Here is a 26530-nt window from a genome sequence, read left to right on the forward strand (position 1 = left end):
CTCTCTTGATGTGATCACTTGATTGAGGTGGTGGGTGGGTTCTGGAAAGAAGTGGGGAATGGATTAATCTCCCTGCCAAATCGTGTTGAAGTTTGAGATGAAAGAAGAGATGAGGAAGGTGTTGAAGGGAATCAACCCAAGGAAGGCCACAGGGCCGGATGGGGTAGCTGGAAGGGTATTGAGAGACTGTGCAGATCAACTAGCAGGAGTTTTCACTGGGATTTTGAATCGATCCCTAGCCCAGGCTATTGTTCCATCCTGCCTAAAGTCCTCTATTATCGTCCCAATAGCAAAAAAATCTAACCCGGAAGATCTGAATGATTTTCGTCCAGTAGCACTCACACCTATAATCATGAAGTGCTTTGAAAAGCTGGTACAAAATTATGTCATTGCCTGCCTACCAGAGGGACTGGACACATTCCAATTTGCTTATAAAACGAAAAGATTGACAGAGGACGCTGTGGCGATTGCCCTCCATGCCGTCCTTGCACATTTGGAGCAGCTGGGGGGGGGGGGGTTATGCCAGACTGCTTTTTTTAGATTTCAGCTCGGCATGTAATGCCATTCTACCACAACGTCTGATGTCTAAACTGGAAGATCTGGGGCTTCCGTTATCACTTTGTGAGCGGATATTGGACTTTTTGTCAGACCGCCCCTAGAGGGTTCGGTTGGGCCCTTATACCTCTAATATGCTTAAGACTAACACAGGAACACCACAGGGATGCGTACTCAGTCCGCTCCTTTATATTCTCTACACGTACGATTGTGTTGCTACTCACCCTAGTAATAGGGTTGTTAAATTTGCAGATGACACAACCGTGATTGGGCTCATCCATAAAAGGGAGGGTGAAACGGATTATAGAGATGAGGTGGAGCGGCTGACAGAGTGGTGCAGAGCTAACAACTTGCTCATAAATACAAGGAAGACAAAGGAGCTTGTGGTGGACTTCAGGAGACAGAAGAGCAACGTCCAGCCACATTTGATTGATGGGGTCTGTGTGGAGAGGGTAACAACGTTCAGATTTTTGGGCATTGAATTACAAGAGGATCTGTCCTGGAGTGTCAACACAAGGGGGCTTGTGAAGAAGGCGCAGCAGAGACTGCACTTTTTGAATGCACACGAAAGCTTATACCAAGAACTAACTTAGTTGGTCTTTAAGGTGCTACAGGAAGGAATTTTTTTATTTGGACTATGGCAGACCAACACGGCTACCCATCTGTAACTGTACTTTTTGAGAATACTAAGGAAAAACCATCTTCCGCAGAAACTGCTGCTTGCCTTCTATCACTGTGCCATTGAGAGCTTGCTCACTTATGGCTTATGTGTGTGGTACGGAAGCTGTACTACCCAGGACAGGATGGGGTTGTGCAGGGTTGTTAAGGCAGCAGAGAGCATTATTGGCTGCCCACTCTCCACCTTAGAGCAGATTTATGCCACAAGGTGCCATAGGAAGGCACTGGACATAGTAAAAGATCCATCGCATCCTGGTCACTGTCTCTTCGAGCTCTTGCCATCAGGACGGAGATACAGGACGATGAAGACAAGAACGAGCCGTCTTAAGAACAGCTTCTTCTCCAGAGCGATCTCGGCCCTGAATGGGAAGCCCGGACTTTGAAAGTCATCTAATCTCCCTTGCTGTATTATACTGTATTGTTTAATTAGTGTTTTTATGGAGCAGTCAAGTAATTTTGTTGTCCCCGAAGGGGGCAATGACAATAAAGATATTATTATTATTATTATTATTATTATTATTATTATTATTATTATTATTATTATTATTATTTATTGTAGAAGCAAAGTGTGTTTAGCACATAACCATGAAGTTCACTGGGGGAGCTTTTGGCTAGTCATTGTCTCTTAGCCTATCCTTCCTCACCAGGGTTTAGACTCTAACCGAGCACAGATTTTTGTGTCTTTCCGGGCCCCCCCCAGCAGAGCATGTCCTATAAAAGGAAAGATGAGTGGAGTGACAACAATTCATTTTGCTGACCAGTGTCTTCTGCCTGTTGATCATGTTGACCCAGCATCAGTTGACCTAGATGAACAGGTGGTGCAGTTCTGTTGGAGGCAGATTTTCATATCCTTGCCCTGGTGGTCCAGTCCACACATTAAGGAGCTACGTAGCTAGCTGAGATTCCTGCTTTGCAGGGGGTTGGACTAGATGACCCTTGGGACCCTTTCCCATGATTCAAGGAAAAGAAAATATGCATGGGAAAGAGGGTCAGAGAGAAGGAAAATCACAGGGGTGTAGAGATGAACGGATGGCAGACAAAAGCAAGAAGTGAAGAACTGAGATGGAAAGCAGAGGTTTTAATCCAAGGTATTTCTTCATTTAATGATTTTAAAATCATTTCTAAGCTGCTTTATATATAAAAATAACACACTTAAGGATTGCAAAAAGACAACCTCTATCGCGCCTAGTTCTCCCGGCTGGGGGGCTGGGAGGGATACATGCCCAATGCCTAAGCCAAGGTCTTCCTATATTTGAAAGGTTAATAAAGTTGTGGCCAAATTTCCATTCCATAACACGTTGTCATGAGTCATTATTCCTTTCTGGTTTTCCCTGGGAAGGTCGCCACCTGGTCACGCAATGTTTACCCAGCCGAGGGTGACTTAGATGAACAGGTGGAGCACGTCTATTGGAGGCAGATTTTTATATCCTTGCCTTGGTGGCCCATTCCACACATTTAAGGAGCTACCTAGGTAACTGTGCAGAGGTTATGGGATATGGTGTGGAATGTAATACATCAGTACAGTCAATTACAACATGCTTTGCTTCCTAGAGTGGACACTGTCAGGCGGGTGTTTAACTTCCTGTTCCCCCTGTAAGTGACTCAGCAGATGGGCATGGTTCTATAAAAGGGCAAGTCACGCAGTCATCTTGTCTCAGCTAACACTCAGTTCATTCTCGCAACCACTTGGGCCCATCCTCACAAAGGATGTCAGCCACGTTCTATGTTTGCAACCTGAAGCTTAAAGCCTGCCTTCTAGGATGTGTACTGTGAACAACTTGTGAGTAAACTTATTGTTATACTTTTAAAGACAGACTTGTGAGTCTTTATTGTATTTTAAGAGGGAGATTTAAGAGGGACTATTCAGCTCATAGTAGCAAGGAGAGGAAGTTCCCCCCAAACGTCTGCTTTATATATATTATTTACACAATGGGCCCCATGTTATTGGCTAATTCTAGGATTCTCCTGTAGGCCAATCAGATTGCGGATTCACTTCCACCTGGAGTTGGGTTGGGTGGCTCCTGTGGACCAATCAGACTACTGCATTCTGGATCCTATTGTTCTAGGACCAATCAGACTGCTGCATTTTGGATCCTAATCAACTAAGTACAGAACATCTACCAACTAGCTTCCGTGAATATACTTAACCTGAAACTATTAGCACCACTTTAGCTAATGGGGCCTCCTGCTGCTGCACGATTTCTGTTCTCATCCTGAAGCAAAGTTCTTAACCTGAGGTAATATTTCTGGCTTAGCGGAGTCTGAAGCGTATGTAACCCGAGGTACCACTGTATTGTAAACATCCCCACAAGGGGGATGTTTTTAGCTCTCCTTGGTTTTCAAACCCAGCCTGTGCAGCAACCTGAACATGCCAATACCTTCTCTGGAAAGACTGGGATGCTGGTTGTCTTCCATATAATGTTGGGAAATGGACGCTTGCCCCTTCCTCCGAGTGGGTGGCTGTTGCAGATCCTTGTGCTTGGTCGCCGTCCCCAGGGAGCCAGAACGCAGATGGTCAGGTAGCCTTCCAAGAGTTCCCCTTGACACCTGAGCAGCTGGCAGGATAAGAGGCCTGCTTGGGTGAGAGGGGATGCTTTGCTGCTGAAAGGGCACTAGCAGCCCACCTGCCAGGGCAGCCACTGAGACATAAAAGCCAGCAACACCTTCCGCCCTCAATAATTTTTTCTAGAACCTCCGCTATCTGACTGTGTCCTCATCCAGCTCAAGTAAGCCTAACGGGCCACAGATTTTCCTACTTGGGGCCACACGCACAATGACCCCCGGTCTTCTGTAGAGATTTGAAATGTCAGTGAATCTAACAGATAATATTCAGCACTCCTGCCAAACTGCAAGCCTCCATGATTCTCTGGGGAGAAACCATGACATTTAAACCTTTCCAGGGATTGTAACCTGGATATAAAAGAGAGAGGCGTTAGAGTTATTGAGGAGGCTTACAGATTCATTTTTAAAGCAGTTTTTTACCACTGCTGATGAATGTGAATGTTACAAGACAAGGGCTCCTCTACTCCTTGGGGAACATATGTCATTGAGAGGAGAAATATTTCCTGACCAGAAAGCAGAATGCAGGTAGATTCTGGGAAAGCCTCATGTAGTTTCAGATATTATGATCAACGAGTTGGGATAAAGTTTGGGGACGTCTTGCTGCTGTGAAGCTGGTGTGAAAAATAAAGAAAGGAGGCACATCCTTTGGAATAACCCTGCCATGCTGAATACATCAGTTGCTTAAAGCATGGTGCTGATATGGCCCAGAACGTACCTTACGTAGCACTGGTAATAGTGCCAGTTGCACATATAGGTATGTTGTACATTAATAAAGGGCTTTTGTGATATCATGTTGTACTTTAATGTTCTGAACTGCCTGATATCTGCTAATGAAGGGTGGTATACAAATTTAATAATAACAATTAAATTATCTCAATTACACTGAAGCTTCTGGAAGGACTTTCTGAGAACCTCACAGAATAGCCTCTTCTTGGATTTTCTGGGTGGAGCTACTGATGGGAAACATATCTCACCAAAGTCTCCCAGGATGCTATATAAGCAGGCCTGGTGGCCCACATGCCATTCACACTGAATCCTAAAATGTGGGCCAAGATCTTCTTACCATTTGTGGGACTCCTTTGCGGGGCCAGCCTGCCACTGACTTCTTCCCAGGCTGCTCCAGGTGAGTTTGCTTCTCTTTCCTTCCTCTTTGCAGCCTTCTCATGCATGTACCTGAAATCTGGGCATCTGGAACCACCCTTAGAAACAGAGCAATAACAACCCTTGGATTCTCTTCCTCCAACTTTTCTCCTTATTTGCCAGCAGTAAACGGGATAGTCATTCCAAAGGCACAGCTCCCATGGTTCCAAAACAAATACCCTTTTATTAACATTTGTAAGTGCCTGTTTCTGTGTGCTGAGATCATTGTAGGTTTAGGGGACAGCAGAGACATTCTTCTGGTAGGGGCAAAGAAGGCAGGGCTCTCACAAACTATGCAGCTGAAATTATTTAGCTGAGATTCCTGCATTACAGGGGAATAGTCATTTCAAAGTCTTTCCAAAAATACCCCTTTATTAAGATTTGTAAGTGCCTGTTTCTGTGTGCTGAGACCTTTGTAGGTTTAGGGGACAGAAGAGACATTCCCTGGCGATCAATGGGGTGACAGATGTCTCAGTCGGATCACCCTCACATCCGTCTTGAGACGTCTCCTGGGGCTCCCAAGTTCAATCATGTATGAGACAATGTGTGCAGAACTAGGAATACACACGATGGAATATTGGGTGTGGGCTAGCACTATAAAATACGGGTTGCATTTCCATTTTGTTGCCAACCTTTAGTCTACTCTCTGACCTCTGACCTACTTACGGACTCTGATAAATCCAACTCTTACATAGGAAAATCAGATCTATTGGTATTCAAATTAGATTTTGAAACCCTTGTATAATTCGAGTGAGCAATATATTCATTGCAATAGTCAAAACAGATTAAGGTACATTGGGTGGGGAAACAACATCAAGTCAGGTGTAAATAAAATTTGCTCCCCCAAGATAACAGGGACACATATCTCAAAAATAATAATTTCTGTCCAACTCAGGACCTTTATCTTAGCCCATTTCTCTTCTTCTGCAGAAGGCAGTTTGGCTTGATTACTTGTGCTACCAGCTGTAAATCTCTCTGAGGCACACTGGTGTTGAAAGTGATCCATATGGAATCTGGGGAATGGGCAAACACACTAGTTAAAGGGGTGCAAGTTCCAAAAACAACAGAGAACTGGGATTATTCAGCAATGGTAGAAGGTGCTGGAGTTGTTCAAGGGAAGAAAAGGGACTGACAGGAACTCTCAGGTGAGCTAAATGAGGAGCCTGGACTGACTTAGCTGTAGAGCTGAAAGAGAAGCAAGCAGAGCAGGATAAGATTCTGTGAGCAGGCTGGGAGGGAAATGGTGGGAGGAGACTTGGGACTTGACATGGGTTTTTGCATTCCCAGACTCCCTCATAGTTTTCATCCTACCCCCCAAGCCCCAGTTCTCATCAGCTGCGTGGTAGAGAGCACAGAGGAACAACTGGAAGTGACCTGGTCACGGCAGACAGCAGGAAATCTAAGCCTTGAGCCTCTTGCATGGAGAGAGGAGGAAATTAACCCCTTCAGCGCATCCAGTTCTGTGATCATTTCCGCAAGCGACTGGGAGGCAGGGGAGAATGTTATCTGCACAGTGCAACTCCCATCCCTGCCTCAACAGAAAACAAGAGAGACCAGCAAGAAGAAAGGTAAGCGGGAAGCAGGCCTGCTCTCCACCCTGCAACTGGTGTCCCTAATTTCCCAGCAACCTCCTGAGCAGGAAAGGGGTTACTGAAAATATATATCAACATAGCACCACTTAGAACAAACACAATATACCAATGTGGGCAGTGAGATCTGGCAATGCAAAAAAACGCTATCCTTCTTTTTCATACCCAGCCTGTACACCAATACCTTCTCTGGGAAGCCTGAGATGCTTTTTGTGCTGGGCGCTTTCTTTATATATGTTGGGGAAAGGAGCTGTGTAAATATTCCTGGAATCCCCACTGTCCCACCGTGTCCTCATCCAGCTCAAGGAAGCCCCATGTATGTGCCACAGCTCTTCCTACTCAGGTCCACACACACAAGAACTTCAGTTAAATCCCCTTTGCTCCTTAAAGCTTTCATTAAGGATTTACACCCTCTATCTACAGATTAAAAATGTTTGTCAGAGAATCCAGTAGAAAATAATCAGCACTAAATGGTGTCATAAATGTTCTCCATCAGTTATGTCTAAACTTAATAGCTGTTGCCTCTCCCTTTCTCTCATACTTTCCCCTGCCAACCATAAAGAAAGCAGCCTTCAGCGAGCACAGACAATCCTCACCGGCATGGTCATAGGGCTCAATGCAAGTGAAGTTTCTGTCCAGTGGGTGAAGAATGCCCTCCTTGAAGGGCATCATGTGAATCCCCGAGACTTGAAGGGCAGCATCAAGGATTCCCTCTTGGCCCTCAGCCAGGTGGTAGTCCCCTACTCTGACTGGAACAACGGCACTTCATACTCCTGTATGTTTACCCGCACAGCAGGCACCGTGGAGCTCACCCAGAGGCCTGAGGAGAAATCCCAGGGTGAAAAGTGATGCACACCCCTTTCTCAACCTATCCCAGTTTTCCCTCCTCAGCCTATCCCAGATTCAATAATATCAATGAAATTATGTAGCCTAAGGCTGAATAAAAGTGAGCAAACTCATAGATATCTAATGATGTGATCACTTGATTGAGGTGGTGGGTGGGTTCTGGGAAGAAGCGGGGAATGGATTACTCTCCCTGCAAAATCATGTTGAAGTTTGATTATTGTAGAAGCAAAGTGTGTTTAGCACATAACCATGAAGTTCACTGGGGGAGCTTTTGGCTAGTCACGGTCTCTTAGCCTATCCTTCCTCACCAGGGTTTAGACACTAACCGAGCACAGGGTTTAGACTCTAACCCCCCCCCCCCCCCGCAGAGCATGTCCTATAAAAGGAAAGGTGAGTGGAGTGACAACAATTCATTTTGCTGACCAGTGTCTTCTGCCTGTTGATCATGTTGACTCAGCATCAGGTGACCTAGATGAACAGGTGGTGCAGTTCTGTTGGAGGCAGATTTTCATATCCTTGCCCTGGTGGTCCAGTCCACACATTAAGGAGCTACGTAGCTAGCTGAGATTCCTGCTTTGCAGGGGGTTGGACTAGATGACCCTTGGGACCCTTTTCCACGATTCAAGAAAAAGAAAATATGCATGGGAAAGAGGATCAGAGAGAAGGAGAATCGCAGGGGTGTAGAGACGAACGGATAGCAGACAAAAGCAAGAAGTGAAGAACTGAGATGGAAAGCAGAGGTTTTAATCCAAGGTATTTCTTCATTTAATGATTTTAAAATCATTTCTAAGCTGCTTTATATATAAAAATAACACACTTAAGGATTGCAAAAAGACAACCTCTATCGCGCCTAGTTCTCCCGGCTGGGGGGCTGGGAGGGATACATGCCCAATGCCTAAGCCAAGGTCTTCCTATATTTGAAAGGTTAATAAAGTTGTGGCCAAATTTCCATTCCATAACACGTTGTCATGAGTCATTATTCCTTTCTGGTTGTCCCTGGGAAGGTCGCCACCTGGTCACGCAATGTTTACCCAGCCTAGGGAGACTTAGATGAACAGGTGGTGCCCTTCTATTGGAGGCAGATTTGTAGAAGCAAAGTGTGTTTAGTACATAACCATGAAGTTCACGGGGGGGGGGGCACTTTTGGCTAGTCACTGTCTCTTAGCCTATCCTTCCTCACCAGGGTTTAGACTCTAACCGAGCACAGATTTTTGTGTCTTTCCGCCCCCCCCCCCCAGCAGAGCATGTCCTATAAAAAGAAAGGTGAGTGGAGTGACAACAATTCATTTTGCTGACCATTGTCTTCTGCCTGTTGATCATGTTGACCCAGCATCAGTTGACCTAGATGAACAGGTGGTGCAGTTCTGTTGGAGGCAGATTTTCATATCCTTGCCCTGGTGGTCCAGTCCACACATTAAGGAGCTACGTAGCTAGCTGAGATTCCTGCTTTGCAGGGGGTTGGACTAGATGACCCTTGGGACCCTTCCAACTCAATAATTCCATGATTCAAGGAAAAGAAAATATCCATGGCAAAGAGGGTCAGAGAGAAGGAAAATCACTGGGGTGTAGAGATGAACGGATGGCAGACAAAAGCAAGGACTGAGATGGAAAGGAGAGGTTTTAATCCATGGCATTTCTTCATTCAATGATTTTAAAATCATTTCTAAGCTGCTTTATATTTAAAAATACCACAGTTAAGGAGTGCAAAAAGACAATGTGCTGCTGCTGTGAAGCATGTGTGAAAAACACAGAAGGTAGGCAAACCCTTCACAATAACCCTGTCAAGAATTCCTGTGTTCACCAGAATGTCATCATAGCCCTTTCTAGATACTCCTGCTTGTCCTTCCTTCAAGACCACCATTTCCTAAATGCTGTCTGTCCATCAGGTATCTCTAAATCTAATAACAGTTGCCTCTTCTTTTGTCTCATCCCCACCGGAAACATAAAAAGACAAGGCGAATGGTCCCCATGCCAATTTCTATTGCACTGCGAAGAAACCAGCCTTCAGCAAGCACAGACAATGCTCACCGGCTTGGTCACAGGGCTCAATACAAGTGAAGTTTCTGTTCAGTGGATTAATAATAATAATAATCATAATTTATACCCCACCCATCAGGCTGGGCTTCCTCAGCCATTCTGGGCAGCTCCCAACAGAATCAAAAGTACAATAAAACATCAAACATTAAAAACCTCCCTAAACAGGGATGCCTTCAAATGTCTTCTAAAAGTCAGATAGTTGTTTATTTCCTTCAAATGTGATGGGAGGGCGCTCCACAGGGCGGGCGCCACTACAGAGAAGGCCCTCTGTCGAGTTCCCTCATTGAGGGTCAGCATGTGAACACCCAAGTATTGAAGGACAGCAGCAAGGTTTCCCTCTTGGCCTTCAGCCAGGTGATAGTTTCCTACTCTGACTGAATCAATGACACCATGAAGCTCACCCAGAGGCCTGAGGAGAAATCCCAGAGTGAAAAATGATGCACACCCCTTCCCCAGCGTCTCTCTGACTCTGTCCCCAAAGGCATGATGACTATGTGGCTGGCAGGTGGCCAATCAGGTAACACCTCTGGCATCATAAGTGCACGCACTGGTAGCACAGCATACCTCAGCCTTGCACAACTCGTCGTTTCACAGGTGGGAGGGGCCAAAGAGAGAGAGGACAAAGTTAAGCCACGCAGGCAAATCCTGAAGTTGGGTTAAAAAGAAAAAGGGTGGAGAGCTTCCATGTTCTCTGGCTCTCGGCAAGCAACCTTGGCTTGGTCTCCCTAACCGAGGGCCTCCGCTTGCTCTACATGGGCAATTTGGTGGATGGGGGAGGACACACATGCCTGCATGGTCTAGTGAGGGTGACAGGCACCCATTGCTTAAGGCAGTGGTTCTCAACCAGTGTGCCGTGGCACCCTGCTGCGCCTTGAATTGTGGTCAGGGGTGCCGCGGGCAACACTGGCCTCTGTCCCTCTTTCCTTCCCTCCCCCCTATGATGTCCTCTCACATTTCTGACTCTCAAAGGCTTGCACAGCTGTTTGTTGCAACCCTAATACAAGCGAAAGCTGCCTCTGGGGCTGGTCATTGGGTGCTGGTTGCCAGGAGGTGAGGCGGCCTTGAAGTAAGCAAGCAAGCGGGCGAGGAGCCAAGCCGGCCAGTCTGCCAGCCATTGCTGTTGGGAATGGACAGACAAGTGGGAAGCTGGGCAGGCAGGCACCATGCTGGCTTATATTGTGCTTGCTGTATGCAATGCCTGCCTGGAAGCTGAGTGCCCAGTCCTGAAGGAGAGCCTTTCTTCCATGCAGGCCCGGCAGGGCCCACTGCTGCCATTGCTGCTCCCTGGGTAAGATGCTGGCCTCACTTTCACCCTTGGCCAGTCGCCGTTGGGCCTCCAAGTCTGGGGACATCTTCTTCCCAGGCCCCCGTGGGGCTGTGTGAGGAGGCGCCTCTCTTTAGGGCAGGAAGGGGGCAGCTCTGAGACCAAGAGCAGCAGGGGTGGCCTTTCAGGTGCTATTGAACTATATATTCCATTCTCATTGATGGGCCATTGGTTATGCTGGCTGGGCTACGTTGGAAATGAGTGTGCAACAAGGGTTACTGGTGGTGAAATAAGGGTGGTTGTTTTTTTTGTTGGGGAGGGTAACATGATTAAATTTGAAAAACCCTTGCTGATGACTTAAAAAAAAAAATCCTGCCCCTGGGAAATTTAAGAAGTTTGTCTCAAATTAGTGTTTGAGATCCAAGGTATGACTGTACTAGTTGTTGGGAATGGCAGGGGTGGTGTTTGCAAGCTGCCCCATAGGCACCTAATTAGCCACTGTAAGAAAAGAATGGAGGAACAGATGGGCTGCTGGCTGATCCAAAACATTATTCTTGTGTTCTTATCCTTTCTTTAAGGGTGTTCTGGGTCTGAGCCCAACCAATAATTTACTGACGTGATGTGGTCATAGTGTTCCACATCATAGTGCTCCAAACCTCTCTGGTATTAGCTAGTGATAGAGGAAGCATAATGCCACAGAATTCAGTCACAATGTCCTCACTAGACCACCACAGGCAAACGGTAAAGTGGAGGAGGAAATCACTGAAGCAAATAATGCCAGCAGAATTTCATGAGAAAAATTAGGAGGATAAGCATGTGTGGCAGCTCTGTATCAACACAGTGCCCATTTGGGTCATGACTACCATATCTGGGGAAGGGACTGAAAGAGCAGGGGATTTTTTTCTTTGTTCTCCCCCTCTAAAACAAGGTGCGTTCAGTCGCCTTCAGTGAAGGCAACCCTAAGCCTCCGGAGCGTGGTGGGAGTCCCCGCTGCGCTCTGGAGGCTTCAGGCAGCTACCTTGGAAGCTTGCAGAGCGACGGGGGCGGTGTGCATAAAATGAATTTTCAAGTCAGACTTTTTGTGCACTTTCCCCCCTTTTCTTTATGGAAGCAATTAACCCATCACGGATTGTTCCTTAAGCTGGTCTTCCTATATTTGAAAGGTTAATAAAGTTGTGGCCAAATTTCCATTCCATAACACGTTGTCATGAGTCATTATTCCTTTCTGGTTTTCCCTGGGAAGGTCGCCACCTGGTCACGCAATGTTAACCCAGCCTAGGGAGACTTAGATGAACAGGTGGAGGACGTCTATTGGAGGCAGATTTTTATATCCTTGCCTTGGTGGCCCTTTCCACACATTTAAGGAGCTACCTAGCTAACTGTGCAGAGGTTATGGGATATGGTGTGGGATGTAATACATCAGTACAGTCAATTACAACATGCTTTGCTTCCTAGAGTGGACACTGCCAGGCGGGTGTTTAACTTCCTGTTCCCCCTGTAAGTGACTCAGCCGATGGGAATGGTTCTATAAAAGGGCAAGTCACGCAGTCATGTTATCTCAGTTAACTCTCAGTTCATTCTCGCAACCACTTGGGCCCATCCTCACAAAGGATGTAAGCCACGTTGTATGTTTGCAACCTGAAGCTTAAAGCCTGCCTTCTAGGATGTGTACTGTGAACAACTTGTGAGTAAACCTATTGTTATACTTTTAAAGACAGACTTGTGAGTCTTTATTGTATTTTCAGAGGGAGATTTAAGAGGGACTATTCAGCTCATAGTAGCGAGGAAAGGAAGTTCCCCCCAAACGTCTGCTTTATATATATTATTTACACAATTTGCCCCATGTTATTGGCTAATTCTAGGATTCTCCTGTAGGCCAATCAGATTGTGGATTCACTTCCACCTGGAGTTGGGTTGGGTGGCTCCTGTGGACCAATCAGACTACTGCATTCTGGATCCTATTGTTCTAGGACCAATCAGACTGCTGCATTTTGGATCCTAATCAACTAAGTACAGAACATCTACCAACTAGCTTCCGTGAATATAGAGGGGATTTGTTCTGCTACATCACTCACTAGCATAAGTGAAGGAAGGATACTACTTAACAAATATTTCCTTGCCTATTACAGTGGTACCTCGGGTTAAGTGCTTAATTTGTTCTGGAGGTCCGTACTTAACCTGAAACTATTAGCACCACTTTAGCTAATGGGGCCTCCTGCTGCTGCTGCGCCACGGCTGCACGATTTCTGTTCTCATCCTGAAGCAAAGTTCTTAACCTGAGGTAATATTTCTGGCTTAGCGGAGTCTGTAACCTGAAGCGTATGTAACCCGAGGTACCATTGTCTCCTTGGTTTTCAAACCCAGCCTGTGCAGCAACCTGAACATGCCAATACCTTCTCTGGAAAGGCTGGGATGCTGGGTGTCTTCCATATAATGTTGGGAAATGGACGCTTGCCCCTTCCTCCGAGTGGGTGGCTGTTGCAGATCCTTATGCTTGGTCGCCGTCCCAAGGAGTCAGAACGCAGATGGTCAGGTAGCCTTCCAAGAGTTCCCCTTGACACCTGAGGAGCTGGCAGGATAAGAGGCCTGCTTGGGTGAGAGGGGATGCTTTGCTGCTGAAAGGGCACCAGCAGCCCACCTGCCAGGGCAGCCACTGAGACATAAAAGCCAGCAACACCTTCTGCCCTCAATATTTTTTTCTCGAACCTCCGCTATCTGACTGTGTCCTCATCCAGCTCAAGTAAGTCTAACGGGCCACAGATTTTCCTACTTGGGGCCACACGCACAATGACCCCCGGTCTTCTGTAGAGATTTGAAATGTCAGTGAATCTAACAGATAATAATCAGCACTCCTGCCAAACTGCAAGCCTCCATGATTCTCTGGGGAGAAACCATGACATTTAAACCTTTCCAGGGATTGTAACCTGGCTATAAAAGAGAGAGGAGTTAGAGTTACTGAGGAGGCTTACAGATTCATTTTTAAAGCAGTTTTTCTATCACTACTGATCAATGTGAATGTTACAAGACAGGGGCTCCTCTACTCCTTGTGGAACATGTGTCATTGGGAGGAGCAATATTTCCTGACCAGAAAGCAGAATGCAGGTAGATTCTGGGAAAGCCTCATGTAGTTTCAGATATTATGATCAACGAGTCGGGATAAAGTTTGGGGACGTCTTGCTGCTGTGAAGCTGGTGTGAAAAATAAAGAAAGGAGGCACGTCCTTCGGAATAACCCTGCCATGCTGAAAACATCAGTTGCTTAAAACATGGTCTGATATGGTCCAGAACGTACCTTACGTAGCACTGGTAATAGTGCCAGTTCCACATATAGGGATGTTGTACATGAATAAAGGGCTTTGTGATATCATGTTGTACTTTAATGTTCTGAGCTGCCTGTGATCTGCTAATGAAGGGTGCTATACAAATTTAATAATAACAATTAAATTATCTCAATTACACTCAAGCTTCTGGAAGGACTTTCTGATAACCTCACAGAATAGCCTCTTCTTGGATTTTCTGGGTGGAGCTACTGATGGAAAACATATCTCACCAAAGTCTCCCAGGATGCTATATAAGCAGGCCTGGTGGCCCACATGCCATTCACACTGAATCCTAAAATGTGGGCCAAGATCTTCTTACCATTTGTGGGACTCCTTTGCGGGGCCAGCCTGCCACTGACTTCTTCCCAGGCTGATACAGGTGAGTTTGCTTCTCTTTCCTTCCTCTTTGCAGCCTTCTCATGCATGTACCTGAAATCTGGGCATCTGGAACCACCCTTAGAAACAGAGCAATAATAACCCTTGGATTCTCTTACTCCAACTTTTCTGCTTATTTGCCAGCAGTAAACGGGATAGTCATTCCAAAGGGACAGATCCCATGGTTCCAAAACAAATCCCCTTTTATTAACATTTGTAAGTGCCTGTTTCTGTGTGCTGAGATCATTGTAGGTTTAGGGGACAGCAGAGACATTCTTCTGGTAGGGGCAAAGAAGGCAGGGCTCTCCCAAACTATGCAGCTGAAATTATTTAGCTGAGATTCCTGCATTACAGGGGAATAGTCATTTCAAAGTCTTTCCAAAAATACCCCTTTATTAAGATTTGTAAGTGCCTGTTTCTGTGTGCTGAGACCTTTGTAGGTTTAGGGGACAGAAGAGACATTCCCTGGCGATCAATGGGGTGACAGATGTCTCAGTCGGATCACCCTCACATCCGTCTTGAGACGTCTCCTGGGGCTCCCAAGTTCAATCATGTATGAGACAATGTGTGCAGAACTAGGAATACACACGATGGAATATTTGGTGTGGGCTAGCACTATAAAATACGGGTTGCATTTCCATTTTGTTGCCAACCTTTGAGTCTACTCTCTGACCTACTTACGGACTCTGATACATCCAGAAGTTCCAACTCTTACATAGGAAAATCAGATCTATTGGTATTCAAATCAGATCTTCAAACCCTTGTATAATTCGAGTGAGCAATATATTTATTGAAATAGTCAAAACAGATTAAGTTACATGGGGGGGGGGGGAAGAACATCAAGTCATGTGTAAATAAAATTTGCTCCCCCAAGATAACAGAGTCACATATCTCAAAATTAATAATTTCTGTCCAACTCAGGACCTTTATCTTAGCCCGATTGAATATTTTCCCTTCAGCTTTTGTCAAGGGCAGATTTTTAAACATCCCCAGAAATGATAGACATTGTGGATGTTCTTTGAATGTGCCAGACACTGTAGAACATATCCTTTTCTACTGTCCATTTTACAACCTGCTACGCAAACGCATGCTACCCCGCCCCCTTTTTGGGTAGTCTACCATCACGGCACAATGAAAATATCCGATTCTATCTGTTTGACATTAACCCGGAATTAACTGCAAGGGGGGCTGAGGTTTTGTTAATAGTATCTCTTGGAGAGCTAAATGGCACTATTTAGCGGGAAGAAATCTCAATGAAATTCCTCGTCATTATATATTTCATGTGGCTGTTTATTTGTATATATTTTAAATGTTTTAGGATGCCCTATATTTGTAATGCCTAGAAAGGTATGCATGGAGTAAGTAAGTAAGCATTACAGGGGGTTGGACTATATGAGCATTGGGGTCCCTTCCAATTCTGGAATTCTATGATTCCACGAAAGGAGAATATGCATGGGAAAGAGCGTCAGAGAGAAGGAAAATCACAGGGGTGTAGAGAAGAACAGATGGCAGACAAAAGCACGACTGAAAGGACTGAAATAAAAGCAGAGGTTTTAACCTATGGCATTTATTCATTTGCTGATTTTAAAATCATTTCTAAGCTGCTGAAATCTTAAACAGTGCACTAAGGAACATAAAAACTTTAAAGCAATATCAGAAAAACCATAAAAACAGTAATATAAAGTCATTAAAAAACCAGGAATTTCATCTGTCTGTCTGTCTATTTTGTTCCCTTAGGTGCAATATTGGTGTGCACTGCCTCTAGCTCTGTCCCCGAAGGCATGATGATTATGTGGCAGGCAGGTGGCCAATCAGGTAACACCTCCGGCATCATAAGTGCACGCATTGGTAGCACAGCATACCTCAGCCTTTCAGTACAAGACGTTGAGCAGGTAAAGTTCGGCTGTCGAATATCCATCCCTGGGTCCCAAACAAAAGTCAGTGAACCTGAAGGTAAAAACTCTTGACATATTTGGGACTTAATTTTCCTTTGGAAATCATGGTTTGGGAGCAGGATGATTGTTTCCAGATTGCTTAAGATCCTCTCAGGGACTGACCATTTCAAGACTGCTTCCTCCTTAATTCAGAAATTTATTTCTGCTTTCCATTATGGCCTGTTGAGATAAGACTTTCTCCACCAGTTGCCATGATATCAGTGCTAGTACTAAAGACACAACTTGAAACTGCAGTCAGTCGGGTGGAGATCTGAACAGTAATTCTCCTCTTATCTCTGCAGAAAGGTTTTCACCGTTCTTGAACAATACTAAATGCATGTTTTTATCAGAAGGTAACAATTGGAGAAGGAAAGGAAAGAATGTGTACCCTGGAGGGGCCAAGGTGTCTCCCACAATAATTTCCACCCCCATTAAAAACCATTCCCACCTCCAGCCAAAGATCTTCTAACCTTCATCTGCCTGTTAATCATGTTTACCCAGCATCAGTTGACCTAGATCAGGGGTCTGCAACCCGCGGCTCCGGAGCCGCATGTGGCTCTTTTACATCTTTGCTGCGGCTCTGGGGCGGATACTAGCGAGGGGAGGAGGCGCATTGTGCGCCCCGAGACTCCTCACTGTGGCGGGTGCTGTACTGGCTGTGATGTCGCATGGGGGCGGTGCATGCGTTAGTCACGCACCGTCCCGACGTCACCTTCCCGCCCGCTATCAGATCGTGGCTCCGGAGATATATTTGTTTTAAATGTCGCAATGGTTTTGCGGCTCCCAGTTGTTGTTTTTTCTTCGGAAACGGGTCCAAGTGGCTCTTTTTGTCTTAAAGGTTGCAGACCCCTGACCTAGATGAACAGATGGTGCCCTTCTATTGGAGGCAGATTTTTATATCCTTGCCCTGGTGGCCAAGTCCACACATTGAAGGAGCTCCGTACCTAGTTAGCTGCTCCAGGAGCAACTGTGCAGAGATGGTATCATTGGATATGGGAAGTTTTTTCTATCCTTGGTTTTCAAACCCAGCCTATACACCAATACCTTCTCTGGGAATGCTGGGGTGCTTTTTGTGCTGGGCGCCATGTAAGCCCCATGTATGTGCCACAGATCTTCCTACTCAGGTCCACACACACAAGAACTTCAGTTAAATCCCCTTTGCTCCTTAAAGCTTTCATTAAGGATTTACACCCTCTATCTACAGATTAAAAATGTTTGTCAGAGAATCCAGCAGAAAATAATCAGCAGTAAATGGTGTCATAAATGTTGTCTATCAATAATGTCTAAACATAATAGCTCTTGTCTCTCCCTTTCTCTCATACTTCCCCCCGCCAACATAAAGAAAGCAGCCTTCAGCGAGCACAGACAATCCTCACCGGCATGGTCATTGGGCTCAATGCAAGTAAAGTTTCTGTCCAGTGGGTGAAGAATGCCCTCCTTGAAGGTCGCCATGTGAATCCCCGAGTCTTGAAGGGCAGCATCAAGGATTCCCTCTTGGCCTTCAGCCAGGTGGTTGTCCCCTACTCTGACTGGAACAACAGCACTTCATACTCCTGTACGTTTACCCGCACAGCAGGCAGCGTGGAGCCCACCCAGAGGCCTGAGGAAAAATCCCAGGGTGAAAAGTGATGCAAAGCCCTTTCTCAACCTATCCCAGTTTTTCCTCCCCAGCCTATTCCAGATTCAATAATTTCCATGTAATTATGTAGCCTAAGGCTGAATAAAAGTGAGCAAACTCACAGATATCTCTTGATGTGATCACTTGATTGAGGCAGTGGGTGGGTTCTGGAAAGAAGTGGGGAATGGATTAATCTCCCTGCAAAAGCGTGTTGAAGTTTGATTATTGTACAAGCAAAGTGTGTTTACCACATAACCATGAAGTTCACTGGGGGGGGGCGGGGCTTTTGGCTAGTCACTGTCTCTTAGCCTATCCTTCCTCACCAGGGTTTAGACTCTAACCAAGCACAGATTTTTGTGTGCCCCCCCCCCAGCAGAGCATGTCCTATAAAAAGAAAGGTCAGTGGAGTGACAATTCATTTTGCTGACCAGTGCCTTCTGCCTGTTCAACATGTTGTCCCAGCATCAGTTGACCTAGATGAACAGGTGGTGCAGTTCTGTTGGAGGTAGATTTTCATATCCTTGCCCTGGTGGTCCAGTCCACACATTAAGGAGCCACGTAGCTAGCTGAGATTCCTGCTTTGCAGGGGGTTGGACTAGATGACCCTTGGGACCCTTCCAACTCAATAATTCCATGATTCAAGGAAAAGAAAATATGCTTGGGAAAGAGGGTCAGAGAGAAGGAAAATCACAGGGCTGTAGAGACGAACAGATGGCAGACAAAAGCAAGGAACTGAGATGGAAAGGAGAGGTTTTAATCCACGGGATTTCTTCATTCAATGATTTTAAAATCATTTCTAAGCTGCTTTATATTTAAAAATACCACAGTTAAGGAGTGCAAAAAGACAATGTGCTGCTGCTGTGAAGAATGTATAAAAATACAGAAGGTAGGCAAACCCTTCAGAATAACCCTGTCAAGAATTCCTGTGTTCATCAGAATGTCACCATAGCCCGTTCTAGATGGTCCTGCTTGTCCTTCCTTCCAAAACTACCATTTCCTAAATGCTGCCTGTCCATCAGGTATTTCTAAATCTAATAACTGTTGCCTCTCCCTTTGTCTCATACTAACCCCCACCAGAAACTTAAAAAGACAAGGCGAATGGTCCCCATGCCAATTTCTATTGCACTGCGAAGAAACCAGCCTTCAGCAAGCACAGACAATGCTCACCGGCTTGGTCACAGGGCTCAATACAAGTGATGTTTCTGTTCAGTGGATTAATAATAATAATAATAATTTATACCACACGCATCAGCCATTCTGGGCAGCTCCCAACAGAATTAAAAGTACAATAAAACATCAAACATTAAAAACCTCCCTAAACAGGGATGCCTTCAAATGTCTTCGAAAAGTCAGATAGTTGTTTATTTCCTTGACATCTGATGGGAGGGCGCTCCACAGGGCGGGCGCCACTACTGAGAAGGCCCACTGTCTAGTTCCCTCATTGAGGGTCAGCATGTGAAAACCCAAGTATTGAAGGACAGCAGCAAGGTTTCCCTCTTGGCCTTCAGCCAGGTGATAGTTTCCTACTCTGACTGAATCAATGACACCATGAAGCTCACCCAGAGGCCTGAGGAGAAATCCCAGAGTGAAAAATGATGCGCACCCCTTCCCCAGCATCTCTCTGACTCTCTCCCCGAAGGCATGATGACTATGTGGCTGGCAGGTGGCCAATCAGGTAACACCTCCGGCACCATAAGTGCACGCACTGGTAGCACAGCATACCTCACCGTTGCACAACTCGTCGTTTCACAGGTGGGAGGGGGCAAAGAGAGAGAGGACAAAGTTAAGCCACGCAGGCAAATCCTGAAGTTGGGTTAAAAAGAAAAAGGGTGGAGAGTTTCCTTGTTCTCTGGCTCTCGGCAAGCAACCTTGTCTAGGTCTCCCTAACAGGTGGCCTCCACTTGCTCTACATGGGCGATTTGGTGGATGGGGGAGGACACACACGCCCATGTGGTCTAATGAGGGTGACAGGCACCCATTGCTTAAGGCAGTGGTTCTCAACCAGTGTGCTGTGGCACCCTGAGGTGCCTTGGATTGTGGTCAGGGGTGCCGCGGGCAACACTGGCCTCTGTCCCTCTTTCCTTCCCTCCCCCCTATGATGTCCTCTCACATTTCTGACTTTCAAAGGCTTGCACAGCTGTTTGTTGCAAACCTAATAAAAGTGAAAGCTGCCTCTGGGGCTGGGCATTGGGTGCTGGTTGCCAGGAGGTGAGGCGGCCTTGAAGTAAGCAAGCAAGCAGGCGAGGAGCCAAGCCGGCCAGTCTGCCAGCCTTCCTGTTGGGAATGGACAGACAAATGGGAAGCTGGGCAGGGAGGCTGGCACCATGCTGGCTTTTATTGTGCTTGCTGTATGCAATGCCTGCCTGGAAGCTGAGTGCCCAGTCCTGAAGGAGAGCCTTTCTTCCATGCAGGCCCGGCAGGGCCCACTGCTGCCATTGCTGCTGCCTGGGTAAGATGCTGGCCTCACTTTCACCCTTGGCCAGTCTCCGTTGGGCCTCCAAGTCTGGGGACATCTTCTTCCGAGGCCCCTGTGGGGCTGTGTGAGGAGGCGCCTCTCTTTAGGGCAGGAAGGGGGCAGCTCTGATACCAGGAGCAGCAGGGGTGGCCTTTCAGGTGCTATCGAACTATATATTACATTCTCATTGATGAGCCATTGGTTATGCTGGCTGGGCTATGTTTCAAATGAGTGTGCAACAAGGGTTACTGGTGGTAAAATAAGGGAGGTTAAGTCATCCTGCTGATGACTTAAAAAAAAATCCTGCTCCTGGGAAGTTTAAGAAGTTTGTCGTTCCATCTCAAATTAGTGTTTGAGATCCAAGGTATGAGTGTACTAGTTGTTGGGAATGGCAGGGGTGGTGTTTGCAAGCTGCCCCATAGGCACCTAATTAGCCACTGTAAGAAAAGCATGGAGGAACAGATGGGCTTCTGGCTGATCCAAAACATTATTCTTATGTTCTTATCCTTTCTTTAAGGGTGTTCTGGGTCTGAGCCCAACCAATAATTTAATGACGAGATGTGGTCATAGTGTTCCACATCATAGTGCTCCAAACCTCTCTGGTATTAGCTAGTGATAGAGGAAGCATAATGTGACAGAGTTCAGTCACAATGTCCTCACTAGACCACCACAGGCAAACGGTAAAGTGGAGGAGGAAATCACTGAAGCAAATAATGCCAGCAGAATTTCGTGAGAAAAATTAGGAGGATAAGCATGTGTGGCAGCTCTGTATCAACACAGTGCCCGGTTGGGTCATGACTACCATATTTGGGGAAGGGACTGAAAGAGCAGGGGATAAAGTGTTTTTCTTTGTTCTCCCGCTCTAAAACAAGGTGCGTTCAGTCGCCTTCAGTGAAGGCAACCCTAAGCCTCCGGAGCGTGGTGGGAGTCCCCGCTGCGCTCTGGAGGCTTCAGGCAGCTACCTTGGAAGCTTGCAGAGCGACGGGGGCGGTGTGCATAAAATGAATTTTCAAGTCAGACTTTTTGTGCACTTTCCCCCCTTTTCTTTATGGAAGCAATTAACCCATCACGGATTGTTCCTTAAGCTGGTCTTCCTATATTTGAAAGGTTAATAAATTTGTGGCCAAATTTCCATTCCATAACACGTTGTCATGAGTCATTATTCCTTTCTGGTTGTCCCTGGGGGCTGGGAAGGTCGCCACCTGGTCACGCAATGTTTACCCAGCCTAGGGAGACTTAGATGAACAGGTGGAGCACGTCTATTGGAGGCAGATTTTTATATCCTTGCCTTGGTGGCCCATTCCACACATTTAAGGAGCTACCTAGGTAACTGTGCAGAGGTTATGGGATATGGTGTGGGATGTAATACATCAGTACAGTCAATTACAACATGCTTTGCTTCCTAGAGTGGACACTGTCAGGCGGGTGTTTAACTTCCTGTTCCCCCTGTAAGTGACTCAGCCGATGGGAATGGTTCTATAAAAGGGCAAGTCACGCAGTCATCTTGTCTCAGTTAACTCTCAGTTCATTCTCGCAACCATTTTGTTGTCTGCCGGCTCTCAGCCAGCAGCACATGGGCCCAGCCTCACAAAGGATGTCAGCCACGTTCTATGTTTGTAACCTGAAGCTTAAAGTCTGCCTTCTAGGATGTGTACTGTGAACAGCTTGTGAGTAAACTTATTGTTATACTTTTAAAGACAGACTTGTGAGTCTTTATTGTATTTTCAGAGGGAGATGCTTGGCAGGGGGTTGGACTCGATGGCCCTTGTGGTCTCTTCCAACTCTATGATTCTATGATTCTATGATTTAAGAGGGACTATTCAGCTCATAGTAGCGAGGAAAGGAAGTTCCCCCCAAACGTCTGCTTTATATATATTATTTACACAATTTGCCCCATGTTATTGGCTAATTCTAGGATTCTCCTGTAGGCCAATCAGATTGCGGATTCACTTCCACCTGGAGCTGGGTTGGGTGGCTCCTGTGGACCAATCAGACTACTGCATTCTGGATCCTATTGTTCTAGGACCAATCAGAGTGCTGCATTTTGGATCCTAATCAACTAAGTACAGAACATCTACCAACTAGCTTCCGTGAATATAGAGGGGATTTGCTTTGCTACATCACTCACTAGCATAAGTGAAGGAAGGCTACTACTTAACAAATATTTCCTTGCCTATTACAGTGGTACCTCGGGTTAAGTGCTTAATTTGTTCTGGAGGTCCGTACTTAACCTGAAACTATTAGCACCACTTTAGCTAATGGGGCCTCCTGCTGCTGCTGCGCCACGGCTGCACGATTTCTGTTCTCATCCTGAAGCAAAGTTCTTAACCTGAGGTAATATTTCTGGCTTAGCAGAGTCTGTGACCTGAAGCATATGTAACCCGAGGTACCACTGTCTCCTAAACATCCCCACAAGGGGGATGTTTTTAGCTCTCCTTGGTTTTCAAACCCAGCCTGTGCAGCAACCTGAACATGCCAATACCTTCTCTGGAAAGGCTGGGATGCTGGGTGTCTTCCATATAATGTTGGGAAATGGACGCTTGCCCCTTCCTCCGAATGGGTGGCTGTTGCAGATCCTTGTGCTTGGTCGCCGTCCTCAAGGAGCCACAACGCAGATGGTCAGGTAGCCATCTAAGAGTTCCCCTTGACACCTGGGGAGCTGGCAGGATAAGAGGCCTGCTTGGGTGAGAGGGGATGCTTTGCTGCTGGAAGGGCACCGGCAGCCCACCTGCCAGGGCAGCCACTGAGACATAAAAGCCAGCAACACCTTCTGCCCTCAATAATTTTTTCTCGAACCTCCGCTATCTGACTGTGTCCTTATGCAGCTCAAGTAAGCCTAACGGGGCACAGATTTTCCTACTTGGGGCCACACGCACAATGACCCCCGGTCTTCTGTAGAGATTTGAAATGTCAGAGAATCTAACAGATAATAATCAGCACTCCTGCCAAACTGCAAGCCTCCATGATTCTCTGGGGAGAAACCATGACATTTAAACCTTTCCAGGGATTGTAACCTGGCTATAAAAGAGAGAGGAGTTAGAGTTACTGAGGAGGCTTACAGATTCATTTTTAAAGCAGTTTTTCTATCACTACTGATCAATGTGAATGTTACAAGACAGGGGCTCCTCTACTCCTTGGGGAACATGTGTCATTGGGAGGAGCAATATTTCCTGACCAGAAAGCAGAATGCAGGTAGATTCTGGGAAAGCCTCATGTAGTTTCAGATATTATGATCAACGAGTTGGGATAAAGTTTGGGGACGTCTTGCTGCTGTGAAGCTGGTGTGAAAAATAAAGAAAGGAGGCACGTCCTTCGGAATAACCCTGCCATGCTGAATACATCAGTTGCTTAAAGCATGGTGCTGATATGGCCCAGAACGTACCTTACGTAGCACTGGTAATAGTGCCAGTTCCACATATAGGGATGTTGTACATGAATAAAGGGCTTTTGTGATATCATGTTGTACTTTAATGTTCTGAGCTGCCTGTGATCTGCTAATGAAGGGTGGTATACAAATTTAATAATAACAATTAAATTATCTCAATTACACTCAAGCTTCTGGAAGGACTTTCTGATAACCTCACAGAATAGCCTCTTCTTGGATTTTCTGGGTGGAGCTACTGATGGGAAACATATCTCACCAAAGTCTCCCAGAATGCTATATAAGCAGGCCTGGTGGCTCACATGCCATTCACACTGAATCCTAAAATGTGGGCCAAGATCTTCTTACCATTTGTGGGACTCCTTTGCGGGGCCAGCCTGCCACTGACTTCTTCCCAGGCTGATACAGGTGAGCTTGCTTCTCTTTCCTTCCTCTTTGCAGCCTTCTCATGCATGTACCTGAAATCTGGGCAGCTGGAACCACCCTTAGAAACAGAGCAATAACAACCCTTGGATTCTCTTCCTCCAACTTTTCTGCTTATTTGCCATCAGTAAATGGGATGGTCATTTCAAAGTCTTTCCAAAAATACCCTTTTATTAACATTTGTAAGTGCCTGTTTCTGTGTGCTGAGACCTTTGTAGGTTCAGGGGACAGAAGAGACATTCCCTGGCGATCAATGAGGTGACAGATGTCTCAGTAGGATCACCCTCACATCCGTCTTGAGAAGTCTCCTGGGGCTCCCAAGTTCAATCATGTATGAGACAATGTGTGCAGAACTAGGAATACACACGATGGAATATTGGGTGTGGGCTAGCACTATAAAATACGGGTTGCATTTCCATTTTGTTGCCAACCTTTGAGTCTACTCTCTGACCTACTTATGGACTCTGATAAATCCAGAAGTTCCAACTCTTACATAGGAAAATCAGATCTATTGGTATTCAAATCAGATTTTGAAACCCTTGTATAATTCGAGTGAGCAATATATTTATTGCAATAGTCAAAACAGATTAAGTTACACTGGGGGGGGGGGGACAACATCAAGTCAGGTGTAAATAAAATTTGCTCCCCCAAGATAACAGGGACACATATCTCAAAAATAATAATTTCTGTCCAACTCAGGACCTTTATCTTAGCCCATTTCTCTTCTTCTGCAGAAGGCAGTTTGGCTTGATTACTTGTGCTACCAGCTGTAAATCTCTCTGTGGCACACTGGTGTTGAAAGTGATCCATCGGGGAATCTGGGGAATGGGCAAACGCACTAGTTAAAGGGGTGCAAGTTCCAAAAACAACAGAGAACTGGGATTATTCAGCAATGGTAGAAGGTGCTGGAGTTGTTCAAGGGAAGAAAAGGGACTGACAGGAACTCTCAGGTGAGCTAAATGAGGAGCCTGGACTGACTTAGCTGTAGAGCTGAAAGAGAAGCAAGCAGAGCAGGATAAGATTCTGTGAGCAGGCTGGGAGGGAAATGGTGGGAGGAGACTTGGGACTTGACATGGGTTTTTGCATTCCCAGACTCCCTCATAGTTTTCATCCTACCCCCCAAGCCCCAGTTCTCATCAGCTGCGTGGTAGAGAGCACAGAGGAACAACTGGAAGTGACCTGGTCACGGCAGACAGCAGGAAATCTAAGCCTTGAGCCTCTTGCATGGAGAGAGGAGGAAATTAACCCCTTCAGCGCATCCAGTTCTGTGATCATTTCCGCAAGCGACTGGGAGGCAGGGGAGAATGTTATCTGCACAGTGCAACTCCCATCCCTGCCTCAACAGAAAACAAGAGAGACCAGCAAGAAGAAAGGTAAGCGGGAAGCAGGCCTGCTCTCCACCCTGCAACTGGTGTCCCTAATTTCCCAGCAACCTCCTGAGCAGGAAAGGGGTTACTGAAAATATATATCAACATAGCACCACTTAGAACAAACACAATATACCAATGTGGGCAGTGAGATCTGGCAATGCAAAAAAACGCTATCCTTCTTTTTCATACCCAGCCTGTACACCAATACCTTCTCTGGGAAGCCTGAGATGCTTTTTGTGCTGGGCGCTTTCTTTATATATGTTGGGGAAAGGAGCTGTGTAAATATTCCTGGAATCTCCACTGTCCCACCGTGTCCTCATCCAGCTCAAGGAAGCCCCATGTATGTGCCACAGCTCTTCCTACTCAGGTCCACACACACAAGAACTTCAGTTAAATCCCCTTTGCTCCTTAAAGCTTTCATTAAGGATTTACACCCTCTATCTACAGATTAAAAATGTTTGTCAGAGAATCCAGTAGAAAATAATCAGCACTAAATGGTGTCATAAATGTTCTCCATCAGTTATGTCTAAACTTAATAGCTGTTGCCTCTCCCTTTCTCTCATACTTTCCCCTGCCAACCATAAAGAAAGCAGCCTTCAGCGAGCACAGACAATCCTCACCGGCATGGTCATAGGGCTCAATGCAAGTGAAGTTTCTGTCCAGTGGGTGAAGAATGCCCTCCTTGAAGGGCATCATGTGAATCCCCGAGACTTGAAGGGCAGCATCAAGGATTCCCTCTTGGCCCTCAGCCAGGTGGTAGTCCCCTACTCTGACTGGAACAACGGCACTTCATACTCCTGTATGTTTACCCGCACAGCAGGCACCGTGGAGCTCACCCAGAGGCCTGAGGAGAAATCCCAGGGTGAAAAGTGATGCACACCCCTTTCTCAACCTATCCCAGTTTTCCCTCCTCAGCCTATCCCAGATTCAATAATATCAATGAAATTATGTAGCCTAAGGCTGAATAAAAGTGAGCAAACTCA

The 26530-nt window shown here is 46.1% G+C and overlaps 1 protein-coding gene and 1 long non-coding RNA gene across 4 annotated transcripts; both read left to right on the forward strand.

Annotated features, from left to right (window-relative positions):
- The first annotated feature begins 2727 nt into the window (after window positions 1–2727).
- On the forward strand, window positions 2728–26530 carry LOC310691330 (uncharacterized protein). 3 transcript variants are annotated; one of them, XR_014518466.1, is made up of 4 exons: window positions 2728–3013; window positions 4684–4918; window positions 16103–16318; window positions 19051–19088. XR_014518466.1 is itself a non-coding variant. In XM_083471070.1 (4 exons), the coding sequence occupies exons 2-4, from the start codon at window positions 4813–4815 to the stop codon at window positions 17926–17928; spliced, it is 609 nt and encodes a 202-aa protein (XP_083327196.1). In that variant the 5' UTR covers window positions 2746–3013; window positions 4684–4812; the 3' UTR covers window positions 17929–18038. The 3 variants fall into 3 exon arrangements, 2 of the variants coding, with proteins under 2 accessions (XP_083327196.1, XP_083327197.1); XM_083471070.1 differs by lacking the exon at window positions 19051–19088 and adding an exon at window positions 17642–18038 and having other exon boundaries at window positions 2746–3013; XM_083471071.1 differs by lacking the exon at window positions 19051–19088 and adding an exon at window positions 26134–26530 and having other exon boundaries at window positions 2892–3013.
- LOC310691334 lies at window positions 6031–7489 on the forward strand. Its single transcript, XR_014518470.1, has 2 exons — window positions 6031–6503; window positions 7087–7489. It is a non-coding gene; the product is annotated as an uncharacterized lncRNA (long non-coding RNA).

The sequence above is a fragment of the Podarcis liolepis genome, assembly GCF_965112155.1.
Source record: "Podarcis liolepis genome assembly, chromosome: 13".
NCBI lineage: Eukaryota > Metazoa > Chordata > Lepidosauria > Squamata > Lacertidae > Podarcis > Podarcis liolepis.

Bases quoted from the DNA above. Each gene is read 5' to 3' on its own strand.
- LOC310691330 (XM_083471070.1), top strand. From the start codon at position 4,813: ATGCCATTCACACTGAATCCTAAAATGTGGGCCAAGATCTTCTTACCA. The intron at 4,919-16,102 runs GTGAGTTTGCTT...TTGTTCCCTTAG, and splicing joins TTCTTCCCAGGCTGCTCCAG to GTGCAATATTGGTGTGCACT. The intron at 16,319-17,641 runs GTAAAAACTCTT...GCCAACATAAAG, and splicing joins AAAAGTCAGTGAACCTGAAG to AAAGCAGCCTTCAGCGAGCA.